This window comes from Aethina tumida, chromosome 5 (genome assembly GCF_024364675.1).
Source record: "Aethina tumida isolate Nest 87 chromosome 5, icAetTumi1.1, whole genome shotgun sequence".
Taxonomy (NCBI): domain Eukaryota; kingdom Metazoa; phylum Arthropoda; class Insecta; order Coleoptera; family Nitidulidae; genus Aethina; species Aethina tumida.
The window spans coordinates 21,140,058-21,153,929 of record NC_065439.1 but is presented as its reverse complement, the minus strand read 5'-3'; the positions used below and the strand labels follow the sequence as shown (position 1 = coordinate 21,153,929).

The 13,872-nt window shown below is 35.0% G+C and overlaps 2 protein-coding genes across 2 annotated transcripts; one reads left to right on the top strand and one right to left on the bottom strand.

Annotated features, from left to right (window-relative positions):
* The first annotated feature begins 547 nt into the window (after positions 1-547).
* On the top strand, positions 548-7,254 carry LOC109606080 (adenylate cyclase type 10-like). The gene is made up of 27 exons (XM_049967961.1): positions 548-590; positions 653-898; positions 946-1,040; positions 1,091-1,268; positions 1,318-1,532; positions 1,581-1,638; positions 1,689-1,739; positions 1,798-2,017; positions 2,069-2,500; positions 2,555-2,804; positions 2,853-3,086; positions 3,140-3,387; positions 3,437-3,586; positions 3,898-3,958; positions 4,005-4,290; positions 4,337-4,483; positions 4,533-4,744; positions 4,811-4,952; positions 5,003-5,167; positions 5,217-5,329; positions 5,379-5,523; positions 5,796-6,052; positions 6,104-6,309; positions 6,364-6,523; positions 6,578-6,832; positions 6,889-7,027; positions 7,080-7,254. The coding sequence occupies exons 1-22, from the start codon at positions 548-550 to the stop codon at positions 5,804-5,806; spliced, it is 3,702 nt and encodes a 1,233-aa protein (XP_049823918.1). The 3' UTR covers positions 5,807-6,052; positions 6,104-6,309; positions 6,364-6,523; positions 6,578-6,832; positions 6,889-7,027; positions 7,080-7,254.
* Positions 7,253-13,833, bottom strand: LOC109606156 (uncharacterized). The gene is made up of 5 exons (XM_049967427.1): positions 13,468-13,833; positions 9,599-9,861; positions 8,407-8,575; positions 7,993-8,343; positions 7,253-7,936 (listed from the first exon to the last, which is right to left on the bottom strand). The coding sequence occupies exons 1-5, from the start codon at positions 13,538-13,540 to the stop codon at positions 7,377-7,379; spliced, it is 1,416 nt and encodes a 471-aa protein (XP_049823384.1). The 5' UTR covers positions 13,541-13,833; the 3' UTR covers positions 7,253-7,376.
* Between the last annotated feature and the right edge of the window lie 39 nt (positions 13,834-13,872).

The following is a 13,872-nucleotide window of genomic DNA, read 5'->3' as shown; positions in this document are numbered from 1 at the left end:
ACAACTTATATTTTTAATATATTTTATTAAGAAAAGCTGCTCGTGGAATGGTTCTCCATACAAGAGGAACACTAATTTCTACTTCGACTAACATTCCTGGTACTACTAGTCTTGTTAGAATTTTTCCTTCTGAAGAAGTGGATACAGATAGCGATGTTCAACTGATGAATTCCTTCAAAGATACAATGTGAATTGACAATAGAAGATTACTATGTTAAAAAAGTTTTTGTAAATTAAATAGGTGCTAAAAAAGGGAATAATTTTTCATTTGTTTACCAATTTTTGTTAAAAATCTAAGTGTGGAAATGGAAACATTTCTGGTGGTGAAAAGAAACTTTTATTATGGGGATCTCTTACATTAATAAAATACACATTAGTAAAATGGAATCCTTAATACAAACATAATATTCAATTAAACCATTAATCGGATCACCTCTTAACATCAAAATATCAGGTAGATCTATTATTTAATAATATATCATTTTATTGTCATTCAATTAATCACTGACATTTACCATTAGTTAACGCTATCAATTACGTTTTAAAAATGAATATGGAAGAAGAAGTGGACGGCGATTTATCCAGTGAAGGTATTGATGGCATCGTATAACTAGAACAGTACAAAAAATCTTGAAATAATTAAATATTTCAGGTTCCGAAGACTTAATCCTAAACCTGTACAAAAATGCCAAAATGAACCATAGCACAGTATTTTTCGAATCAAAAATCAACCAGGTCCTCGAAAATCAACTCGTACTGGGTTCCTTTTGCGAAGAGTACCCGTACCAAGACGAAACAAAAGTCGTTGCATCTCTGGTGCCCGACGAAATAATCTACGACATCGACAATTATAACATCCGATCAATCGAATGCTGTCTTTTATTTGGCGATGTTTCCGGTAAATATACGTATCACCTTTACTCAGTACTCATCCAGGCTTTGCAGGCTTCACCGAACTCCTAGAGAGATACAGCAACGCGGGCGACGGTCCGGCAAAAGTCACGCAAGTTTTGAACAGTTACATTGCGGCGATGGTGCAAGTCGGTACTCTATGTGTGAGTTAAAGGAAAAATCAAAAGTTAATTTTCAGGAGACCATGTCTCACGGTGGAGATATTTTAAAGTTCTCCGGTGATGCTTTCCTCGTCATTTACAAAAAGAGCGACACCGTACCCATGCGGGATGCGGTACACGAAGCAATCGATTGTGGATTGATCATACAAAAGTCGTATGGCAACTACACAACTGATGTGGGAATTGTTATTAGAGGTATCCAAAATTGTACACAAAATGATGTATGATTATATTCTAATTCTAGTAAAATTGATCATATCGGCTGGAACACTGTTTTTCGCCTTGATTGGTGACGATAAAAGTTCTCACTATCTGGAAGTAGGTCAGCCGATATGGGATATAAAGGCAGCCGATTCTAAAAGCTGCCCGGGTGATGTTTTGGTTAGTCACAGTGCTTGGAAGTATATCAATTTGAAGGAGTACAATTACATTGCTCTGGACGATAAAAACCATATAAAAGTAAGCTTCTTAATAATTGACACATTTAAAAAAAACGTATATTTACAGATACAAGGTGTAGGTGCTCAGTGGAGAGGCGTTGAATATGTCAGGAAAATCCCCAACCGTAAAGTCATCATTTTCAATTTATCGGTGAATTTAATATGGTTTTTTTAGTCCAAACTAAGTCCAAACTTATATCAAAACGTATAGACGATTCTTATATGAGTAAGTAATTTAACTATAAATTAAATAAATGAAAGAAATGATACGACATAATTTTTAGTTAGACCAGCTATAAATTTTGCATTCAGCAAGGGATTAAAGGAGAAATTAAGAAAGTTCATAATAAAGCAAGTTATGGATGCACTTGATCGCAAAGAACCCTTAGATTATCTCACCGAAGTGAGAGAGGTGACAGTGATGTTCATGAACATTGTTTTGAGTAGCAAAAATGCAGATGTAATTTTGAACCTGGCAAATCAAATTTACTACATTGTATGCAGGTGGTACAAACAAAGCAACAATTTACAGTCGAAATTGAATGCAATTTTCAGGGATTTGTTGGAGTTCAAGGGCCAAATGAATAAGATGAACATGTTCGACAAAGACCTGATGATGTTGGCAATGTTCGGTCTTAGAGGCGACAAAGACGGCACGGAAGCCGAAAGGGCTTTGAAATGTGCCTGGAAATGTCGTCAAGAAATAATACAAATTGAAGGAATCGAAACGCTGTCGGTCGGTGTTTGTTCCGGTACAACTTACTGCGGTGTGTTCGGCCACACGCTGCGGAAGGAGTATACCGTGATGGGAGTGGTGGTCAATAAGGCCGCTAGATTAATGATGGCCTATCCTAATATGATAACTTGCGAGAGACAGACATTTTTACTCAGCAAAATGAAATTCATGTTTTTCAGCTTGAAGGAGCACAAGTATCTGAAAGGAATCCGACGTCCTGGACCAGTTTACGAGTACCAACAGTTCAAAGTGTAAGATATAAATATATGTTGATGTGTTTATTTAGGGCAAAGATACAATTTTAGACGTGAAAAAATGGCAATTCGACTGGATAGATTCCCGTTGCTGGAAAGGAAGGTCGAACTAGTTCTTTATCATAACTTACTGGCCAGTGCCATGGGTAGTTACGGGAATCTCAACATGAAGATCATCAACATCTTAATCACAAAGGCTAAACGGTTGATGGGTATGCACCGGTTACACGAGGAGTTTATTATTAGTACTCCCAAAACCATACCAATTAACACAATTTATTTACTACCTGATGACGTCCAAGTAAGTTCCTAGAAATGTAGTTATTTGTAAATCAAAAATGTACTTTAGGACAAATACGTAACACTGAGAATGTTGTTTTATCCCGTAATGGGTCTCACTGAGGAGTCAGATAGCCGACATATAGAAAACGTACTGGCTGATCGCCTGAAAGGAACGGATGAAGAACAAGACTTGTGGTGTTTAAACGAGATATTTCACGTGAATTTTCCTGGAAAAAGTTCTTACGAAGAGGTCTACATAGGCCACATCAGAAGAAGAGTTCTCAGGAAACTAATAGATATGGTAAATCAATAACTTAAGAATTTTAAATCTCTATGAAACAACTTTCCAACCAGAGCTTTTTCACCTTGTGGGTGGTGATGATCAGGAAAACAGACTACGTGTCTCCGGAAGCTTGGAACTACATCCAGGATATTAGCATACTTAACAAAATATTCTTTACGTGTCAAATGAACGAACAAACTATAAAGATGAAGTACCAAAATGTTAAAACGATTACCCTCGGACCCATCAATAAGGCCTATCACAGTGCTTTAGCTTGTCAGTTTTTAAAAGTCCGCGGCATAAGCTCCGAATTGGAGAGGTTAGATCAATATTATATCGATGGTTGTTTGCTGAAAAAAATGTTCTAGGTTAATTCAAGCTTATGGCGGTACACCTGGATATTTAGAACATTTGTTGATTTGTATGGCACACTCCAATGAATTATGGATTAAAAGTGTGACGAAGAAGCAAGCCTATGATAGTGGATATGTCTTACCGCCAAATTATCTCTTTGAACGGTTATGTATTATAAACTAAAGTTATAAAGTAGTGAGGTTGAAAATAATACCTAAAAATCTCATCACCATTTACTTTTTGTTACTTTATCTCTTAGAAAAGTCCTTCCATCCCTCCTTTTCATGCTCTTTTTTACATTCTTCCCCGACGATTTCATGAAACACATTTAGACCAGACGGGAACTTGGTGATCCAAAAAATCCACCAAATTCCATTTGCAATCCAGTTATGATCCTCCACATCATAACTGGAGCGAATCAAGCATCTATTATCGCTAACTTTTAAACATAGAGTTTCAATATTAAAAATTTCAGAGGAATGGTTGATTCGTCACCCCAAAATGTTAAATGGACGATGTACATGGATTGTTATAAGGTGTGTAATCCTTAGTGTCTGCGTCTCTTTCAAGCTGTCTTTACAGGAAAGTTTCCATACAATGAACGACGAGTTGCGCTTCGAAAAAGAACAAACCGACAATGTGTTGATACGTGTAGCGCTGATCAATCACGATGAGTTCGACATAAAGACATGCAAAATCGTTAGTGAACAAGATTCAGAGGACACCACGAAAATGATTATGAAATTCGACACGTTAACTCCTTTCGAACAACTCATGGCGAAGTGTAGCTCTACTTTGCACCTGCAGTTCGAAAGAAACAAACTGATGTATGTGATGAACACTGAACCGAATCGCCAAGCTGCAATTGGTAACTAACCCCATAGTCATTAAGGTCATCTGATATTTTGTTGTAGCTATTAAGTCGTTGTTTGAAAAGAAGGTCTTGGTTTGCGCTTATGGTGATTTCTTCGAGGGCAACGACATGATATTCAAGGGACGATTGATAAATCCCAGCAAAATAAGGGATATAAAGTGTAATTGTAGGGGGATAATATTAGAAGGTACATTGTCATGTTAATTTATCCTCAAATGCATTTTCATCGATTACAGATTTTGCCGTGGACTTACCCAAATATGCTTCCTGCGGTTTTTTGCAGTTCAAATTTAATGATTTTCGTTCCATGTGCTACAGTCTGTTAACAGATGGTCAAAAGAAGCAGTTCCATCAACGTGCAATACGTTATATTCAGCACGAAACTAAAAAGTGCAGAGCTTGTGGTAACGGTTATTTTGCTGTTGGCTTAATTAAGACTCGATCTGTCGTAAGCTGTGCTTTACAGCAGTTCAAAAATAGATAATAATTATGAAATTATTCAACGATTTTATAGGCTGTTAAGGATAAAGTTACAAAAACGACAGATATAAGACATTCCTCGTTGGATGCGATACTACATGATCTATATATAGAGCGTGACAGAAGGCAATTTCAGTCTGGATATTCAACTGAATCCATCATAATGGATAAACCACGTAAATTGAGATACCTTTTTTTGAATAATTAATCTCTATTATATATCCAGGGCGACCTACAAAGTTGGCTCCAACAAAATTTAGTGCGTTTAAAAGGTTGGATGACTTGAACTTCTCCGTTTGTAGTTTTTCGGACTTCGATTTTTCAGAATGTAAATGTTTGCTCATTCTGATCAGCGTATATTATAAGTTGGTCCAGCATTTTAGAGGAATTGGTTCGTAATTATTAAATTAACTGTACATTAGCTAAGTCTTAGCTCACAGGAGATCCAGAGCAGCTATTTAATGCCATGATGGAATACGTATATTTATGTATCGACACAAAGAACACTATTGAAGCACTGAATATTTTGGATGAAGCTTTAGAGTTACTAGAAGTAACAAGCTTTTAATTAAACCAACAAAATATTGATTAATTTTTTGCAGCATCCAGTGTTAAAGGAGCAATACGTGGACTGGATGTTGGACTTGAAGAGAGGAAAAGTGTACACCTTATATGGACATGTTAAAATACTTAAGTATCAACTTGATGAAGCTTACGAATACTACATGAACGCCTTAAAAATCGTCGGTATGTAAATCAAACTATTTAAACATCATAATTTAACTGTAACATGGTTAGGTTTTCCGTTTCCCCACTTTTGTTTGACGGTCAGACATAAGCTTCAAATAGAAAACTTCAAACATATGATCAGATTGTTCATTCTTCCTAAACATGCGTTCCACAAAATGGAATTCTCAGAGTTTTACAATGATTTATCAGAATGTCTTCAATATTGTTCAAAAGTGTTCATGGTAGTTTAAACCCCAATTATATTTAACCGAGTAACAGACCAATTTCAGTTGAAAAATGAACCTCTAAAATCTGAATTGGCGGCAACGTGGGCTCTAAATCTAGCTTTGGATGCTCAGGAAAACTACATAACTGTTTGTAACGCCTACATCACCATTTTAAAATACTATAACAGAGTAGGAAAAGGCGTGAGGTATGTAAACCACTTTGAAATTAGCGCGATGCAGCTGACGAATATGAAGAAGAACTTCGAAAGGGATGAACTAATTGCAGTTTGTGGAGTATTCGTTCAAGTGACAAGAAAACGGTAGTTTGACGTGAATTTTGTATTAATCAAAGTAATTATTTTAATTGTTAGATTGTTTAATGATGGTATAAATGATGGAGTACTTCAACTTGCAATAAAAAGCTGGAACTTGATTAAGGCACTTAAATCTATGGATTTATCTTGGAAAGCTGCTCATCATCTTATTTTTATTTATCTCAACAAGAAGTCTATTGCTTCTGCAGCCAGCGTTCTAGAGGAATCGAAACTGCTGACTGAGGGACACATTAACAACCTTAGTTCAGTATTGAAATCATTTATAAAGGTATAATTGGTGACAGAATATTTTTTAGAATATTTTTGGTACTACACGCATTGTTTATTGATCGTATTGGAAAGTTCGGTTGTTTTAGAATCCTTAGAGGAATGCGATTATTTTGCACAAAAGCAGACCTTCGAAGCATCAGGTGAAACACCAATCTGTAAAACATTCTATGTGTTGTTATGGTTATGGTACGAAATTAATTCGTTTATAAAATTATAAATGTTAATTGTACTTTGGTCAAGGCATGTGAGAAGAGAAAAATGGGCGGAGGCTAAAAACTGGCAGCTTCAAGCTTTTAGTTTCAAACTAATGGAACCTGGATCAGCACCTCATAACACAGCAGCTGGACTTTATCTTTTAGAAGGATGCATGCTATTTTTAGTTGACAAAATGAATAGAAGAAATGCGTTCATAATGAAGCAGCTGTGTATGAGAATTGAGGACCTTCTGAGGTCATTAAAGGAACATGTAAACCGTAAGAGGATTTTTAAAGGAAGGTACATTACAGTTCATATCATTTTCAATATTGTTGAGGTACATTAAAAAATTATAGATACATGCTATTAAAAATATATTACGCATTAATAATGGACAATAAATTTCAAACCTTAAGTAAATTAAATGGTTTACGCGAAAAAGCTTTAAAGATAGGTAGTACTCTGGAAGCAGATTTGGTATACCACACGGAATTGGTAATCGTATATCATAATTAAATGAATAAAGGTTTATAGTAATTTTTTACAGGCATGGACCAATCAGTTAAGTGCAGATGAAATTAATCTGTGGGCAACTTTGTGTCGAAAACGTACTGTATCATTGGAAGATGATGATAAGAAAAAGGTTGCCCATTATACATTTCCTCTCCCCCAATATTTATAATTCTATTAATTGGTTTTTATAAATAATAAGCACATAAGTATTGTGGATTTGTTTTTTATTATAAAAATATTATTGTCATAATTGTTATTATATACAAGATAAAATATAAAAGTCAGTCGATATATCACAATAGCAGATGATGTATAATAATCTCTAAATAAACTACGTTTGCTCCAATACATGATTAGAACTTTCCGTCGTGATCTCCGAAATACTGTCAGTAGATGTAGAACTACCCTGTGACTCATCAATCCTGTTTATTTGAGCAACATGTACTTCTACATTTGAACTTCGTCTCATACTACTGCATCCAGCGCAGGTTGAATAATATGTCGATGTACCACTAACGTTCATTCCGCTCTCATCTTGCATAGACGCACACCCACAACTAACACTATTGTTTTTCAAATTGGGGAACAAGGTGTTGTAAGATGGAGGCTCGTCTAAATCATCGTAGTTTGGAGGTGATATCACCGTTCCAGCTTCCCCTTGATTGCTGATCAAAATAGCCGTGGGCTGAGTGCTGATCGTCGGGTCAGCTTCGGTTTTTGGCTTTCTGATGCAGCACTCCCACAGTCCGCAGAACATCAGAACCGTTCCACATATGAGTAACCCCATCATGAGATATCCCCAAGGACCATATTTCGACAGCATCGTGGACAACGAGTCGGCCGGCTTCGGTTTCTCCTCGTGAACGACTGGCGGCGGCTTTGGGGTGGTAACTGCAAGAACAATCGTTAAGAACTGTTCTACTGACGCACGCTGAGGGGTGACGTACCTTTGGTGATTCGCTTCCATTCCTGCCAACTGTTCTCCTTGATTCCCTTTCTGCCGTCCCTCAAGTTAAAATCGTATTTCGGTTTGGTCCAGCTAAGCTTTGTACTCTGTTGCTCCTCCGGTTGCGTCTTGAACTTCTTCAAGATCTTGACGGCGAATTCCTGGGCGAGTTGTTCCCACGTAGCCGGATTTTGTTCGTTGCCGTTGCATATCTCCTCAGCTTCGTCGCTCCTTGTCACTGACTTCGGACAGTGTTGGATGCCGTCGCACAGAAGTTTTTCGGACACGCAAAAAACTGGTTGACGACCGATGCGCATGCAAGTGTGCTGACCTGGTTCTTTACATATTCTGCCTGGAACGATAATTTTCATTGAACACTACAATAACAACAACAACAACAACAGTGAATGCTTACCATTTCCTATTGCTGTTATGATGAAGGTGCGACCTTTGGTGTGGTTCGGATTGGGGGGCGGTGCCCACACCACCTCAAACTCCGACGTTAGTAGGTCAACGTCAGGTAATGGTTCTTGAGAGCAAGGATCGCCTTCCCAAAACGGTCTGGTCGAATCGTCCGGCAAGTACTGGAAAATGCCGATAATTTTACAATTCATATGCAGTCATAAAAAAACGCATGATACAAATGCATGATGATCAGTTATTAAGGTATTGTTTTGATGTGCGTATTTATAGTTAGATTGTATCGGTAATAACATTCAGGGCCGCCTATCACAATGTTCTTTTAAACACTAAAATTATTTATAGACGACATTGAAGACAAACTGTATTTTGTCTTATAAATTATCAGCAACAACAAATGATAATGTTTATTAATTTGTTTTTCAATGGGCTAAATTTTAAAATAATTTAGGTATATTAAACATGCAAATTTAAGCACTTAATTTAGTAAAGGTGTTAATTTGTTTATTTCTAATAGGTTTCTATTTCTTGGACACAAAGTGCTAATTACTAATTAAATATTCTGTTATAATAATAAGGGGTTCCCTCACAAAGTAAATAATTTTAGGATAATGATGAAAGTTTTCGTGCTAATTATGGTAACTGAACATGAAGGAACAAATGGTTTTCAATAAAAGTAACAGCAGATAAATAACAAAGTTTAAACTGCTTTTCATTTCCACATAAGTCACTGATGCATATCTTTTCAAATCTGATGCTGAGACAGGTAGGTATGCATTAACGACAGATGTGCCATGTTAACCAAAAAACCTATATAATAATAGATTTTTCTATATGTAAGTTTTGATACTATTGTGAGCAACGCCCTTTAAAAGCCTTCCCCAAACAGGTAAAGAATTGTGAACCAGGTAATAGACCTGCCACACTTAATGGAAGGTTACACCATCTTTGTTATCAAACAAAACTGTTTTCTTTTATTTCTGTTCTCGTCTATTTTTTACATAATCTCCTATTGCGTATTTGGACATTGTAACGCGCCAATTGGCCAATTCTGATTTGCGAGGCACGTATACTAACAGTCCGTAAAGAGACTGAAATCTTCTCACGCAGTTCCTGAATCACCACATCGAATACATTAAACTCTTGGTATGTGATTGGAAGGTTATTAAAAACCGCCCGACACTTACAATGCTCATAGTGCACGGTGGATGTCTTTCGGTGTTGTTGAACATCAAGGACCTGTGCAGATTGACGGTGGACTCCACGAATTGCATGCTTATCACGTGGTTGTTCGGCGACGTGACTCTCAATTTGCAGACGGCGGCAAAGGTTTCCGGCGACAGGGAAATCGTCTTCGACGGTGCGTTACCGCCCTCGATTAAAGCTATATCTTTGGACGTCAGGATGCCCTCCGTGTCGCAGAAACTGATCAGGTTCGTCTGGCGCGACACTGTAACAAATTAAGTTCCAGATAAAAAATGAGAAGAAATAAAACACGGCGCACAAGTTTTAACACTCATTGATGTGTAATTGTTCTAAATAAGCGGAATTAATGGGGTATTATGGATGTTATTTTGACCTGGTCATTTGGCCAATACATGGCCGGTTACGCTGATTTAAAATACATCGTCATCGATGTGCTTAAATTCCTTGATCTGATTATTCTCAATGTTTTAGAACGTCTTAATTGTTGCACCGAGATTGTTCCATTGCTGTGAGTAAGTACTACATGCGTTGTTACTTTTGCAATTAGTAAACAACAAATATGTTTACTTCGAATTAAGGCACGTTATTTTTAGAGATTTTCTCTCATAGATTGATTATTATTTTTTTTAATCGTATTATGTGTTTATTATTTGACCTTTTTGCTAGATGTTATTTTAATCAGCATCATTCTATACGTATTCTTGTTTTGAATTATTGTTTGGGTTTGGGATTTAGAAGATTATCAGTCGAAATATTATTATTCCAAGGTTTCATGTAATAAAATTGATTTGCAAAGAGTCTAAAAGATCTAATATATAACACAAACACCCAGTAACAAATTTTCAAATTAAATTCTAAAAATAAACAATTTAGTTGCATCACCTGTTTGTTGCGTAACGGTTTTTAAATTTCAGGTGATTTGCCCTTGAATTTTGATTTTTATAGTTTTGTTTTGACAAAAAATCAACGTTGAAATAGAACGACACATAAATATGATTTTCTATTATGTGGTCGATTGAAAATCAATTACCTTTATGGGTTTTCGGAATTGCGACATAAATGGCGTCACAGTTGGAAATTTTTCACGGCGATTGTTTTAAAATCATTAAATTCAGAGGGGCCGTTTTTATAATAGGGGTAGGTAATTGATTTGGGGAACGGACATCAAATAAAATATGGCTATAAACGTCGGTTCGGTCATTAAAAAAACGCATTTTAAAAATTTTATAGCCTTTAAGAATTTGGGTTGACTTTGGGCAATCTAACTTCTACCTTGTCGGCACCATACATAATAAAATTTACTAATAGGATTATCCAGATTTATGAAGAGACAATCTGCAAGTCATAAAATTTGATATTTCAAAGATTAAATACAAGAAAAGAGTTTGTATGTCACTGATTAAGACGAAAGAGTGGCGACATTGATGAGTTAACAAACACTTTCAAAACTAATAGTGTGTCAATTAAGTGCCAAGTTGAATGAAACCATAAAACAAGCTGCTCTTATCACAACATGAAAATCACCAGTTTATGTCTGAAGATAAACATGTTTTCATGACTTCAAACTCGATAAATTTCTGCCTGGTTCTCACATTTATTTATAATAATTAATACAACTCGACAAATTGAATTAAATTACTACAACTAAATAATTGTTACTGCGTTCAATGGAATATATTATGTTGATTGTTTCCTAGAAATTGATATTAATAATATAATGGTCATGTGTAAAATGGGATAACCGAAATCGCTGGCGTCCATAAATCCAAGGAAAACAACTTTTGACGTATATCGCCTTTCGAGATATCTGTTTGCCGGTTTCTATCTCTGTGATGCAATTCGTACATCTGTAAACATGTAGTCGGTCACGTCTTTAAACGAAAAATTATGTCAATTACTGTAATAAATGTATTTGAAAAGTATTAATTACCCTAGAGGAAACCAATATCCGTATCGCCGTTATTTGAGTCACACAGCAATTCGATAACGATGTATTATTATTTAAATTTTACTTGGAATCATCGGTGAGTCGTCGTCGGTGAAAACTATGATTTCTCAATATTTTCACATGTAACACAATATAAGAAAACTATTTACTAAAGAAATTAGTATTGACATAAAGCGAAGATCATTACAATTAACTGCAGCAGTATACAATATTAATTTTAGTAGATTAGATAAATTTCCTTCCTGCTTTCGAATGGCTTAAGTAAACTCGGGTGTTTATTTTGTTGTTACGATCGAATCGGAACAACTGGAGCAGTTAAAGCACTATTAAAATTCAACAGACACCATTAATGAAACGAGTTTACTATGTAATTAATTTCTTAAACAATTTACTTCACGTACTTACTCATGTAGATTTATTACACACTCATAGTGATTTTTCTAGAAACGTGTCGGAATTCAGGAAAACCTTAGATAAAAGATTATGTTTAAGTTTTATTTGTTCAATGGTCACACTTAACTACGTTTATTTGTAAAATTTTAATGTGTACATCGTAGAATAAATTTAAAAATAATTAAATTAACCAATCATTCATTAAATATACATTACACAATTTTAGTAACTTATAATGTTTATTGTTGCGTACTTTTTTATTTTTTAATAGACAAAAATTAAAGCAACTGTTGACTTTATGATCTTTTATCGAATAAATAAGTTAATCGTTTCTTGTAACATTAAAAATGTGAAAGTCAAATTTTGACTTGTTAAGGATGACATTCACTGGACCACAAATCAGTGGGGACAACTAGTTTTTGATGACAAATCGGAATTTGATTCGCAAAAAATGATGTCTCTGCTTGTTAAACATTCTTCAGCCACAAAACTACACAAAAAGTTTGTTATAAACTCAGTGAGCTTCTGGCGTAGCCCCCTTAGACTGATTTATGAGCAGAAATATATTGAACAACAATTTGCTTCCATATATTGAAGAAATGAAGCTCTTAATAAATATGTTTCAACTTGAAAACGATCCCAAATACAAATTTAAAATTGTGACGGATTGGTTAAAAAAAACAAGGCATCGATGTTTTGTCTTGCCCGTCCCAATCTCCACACATCAATCCCATAGAAAATGTTTGTAACTAAATTCGACATAACAATTTTACAAATTTAAATGAACTGAACAGCAATTCAAGAAGGCATCTAGACTTGTAGTATATTTGGAAAATGGTGGTCTATTTGATGGAGATGGGCCAATATTATAAAAACAAAAACAATATTATACAAAGTGTTAATGATTAATTAAATAGTACAGATTTAATCATTAAAAGTCCCTTTCAAAATTAAAGTCGCTATATTTATGTCCAACTCAATTCAGAAAAATATATGTAACATTTTTTAGAATAAGAATATAGTAGTTTTTATTATACTGTGTAAAACAACAATAGTAAATTAATATTATTTTAACAGTTCACATAAAATAAGAGATATTTATTCAAATAAATTTTAATTAATTTATTCTGTTAGTGTGTAAGATAAATATTAAATTAATATTTTATAATTACTTTATAAAGTATTAAAACATCAGACAAAACATAGAATGTTAACTATATATTATTTTATTTATAAAATTTAAATGTAAAGATAGCAAAATAAATTTAAAAATAAATAAATAAGCTAATTATTTTATCAAATAAATATTTGCTTTTATGGCATTATTAATTAAACAAATTCAAACAATGCACATTTAAATTAATTTACTTCGAGTGTTGGTGAAACAAATAATAAATTATATTTTGCTTTCACGCAAAATATTAAAATTATCAAAAAAATATAGAATGTTTTTATGGCGACGCCGGTACACCCGAAATAATCAAATCACAAGATCCAAATCATACTCACTTGGCACAGCATCCGTACTTAAAACTACTAACGAACACAAAATGTATAAGGCACGTACAACCGAAACACTCATTTTCGATTCGTAATATTCAAAAAATAAAATAAAAATAAAAAAGAACTATTTGCACTAAACAGGTACACTTGACTATTCGTTTAGAAATATCGGTCCTTGCGGCCACTCTCGACCGGAGCCGGGTCAGGTAAACACTGTGTAAACCCTGAAGTGGTCCAGTCCCGGTTTTATCGAGAACATTTTTTTTTTCTGTCGGGTCGTGGGGGTAGTTTTCGAATGCGGCACGCAGATGGAACACGTGGTAAGCGGGCGGCGGACACGACACCGGACTCGATGCAGCGATCGTTCGTTTGCGAATGCCTCTCGTAAACCGTAACCGATCTTGGGCTTCG

Excerpts from the sequence above, each read along its gene's own strand:
- LOC109606080 (XM_049967961.1), top strand. The coding sequence starts at position 548 with ATGAATATGGAAGAAGAAGTGGACGGCGATTTATCCAGTGAAG. Across the intron at positions 591-652 it reads CGGCGATTTATCCAGTGAAG|GTTCCGAAGACTTAATCCTA; the intron begins GTATTGATGGCA and ends TAAATATTTCAG. Across the intron at positions 1,740-1,797 it reads TATAGACGATTCTTATATGA|TTAGACCAGCTATAAATTTT; the intron begins GTAAGTAATTTA and ends CATAATTTTTAG.
- LOC109606156 (XM_049967427.1), bottom strand. The coding sequence starts at position 13,540 with ATGAGTGTTTCGGTTGTACGTGCCTTATACATTTTGTGTTCGTTAGTA. Across the intron at positions 8,576-9,598 it reads CACCGTGCACTATGAGCATT|TACTTGCCGGACGATTCGAC; the intron begins GTAAGTGTCGGG and ends GGCATTTTCCAG. Across the intron at positions 7,937-7,992 it reads ATGGAAGCGAATCACCAAAG|TTACCACCCCAAAGCCGCCG; the intron begins GTACGTCACCCC and ends TTGTTCTTGCAG.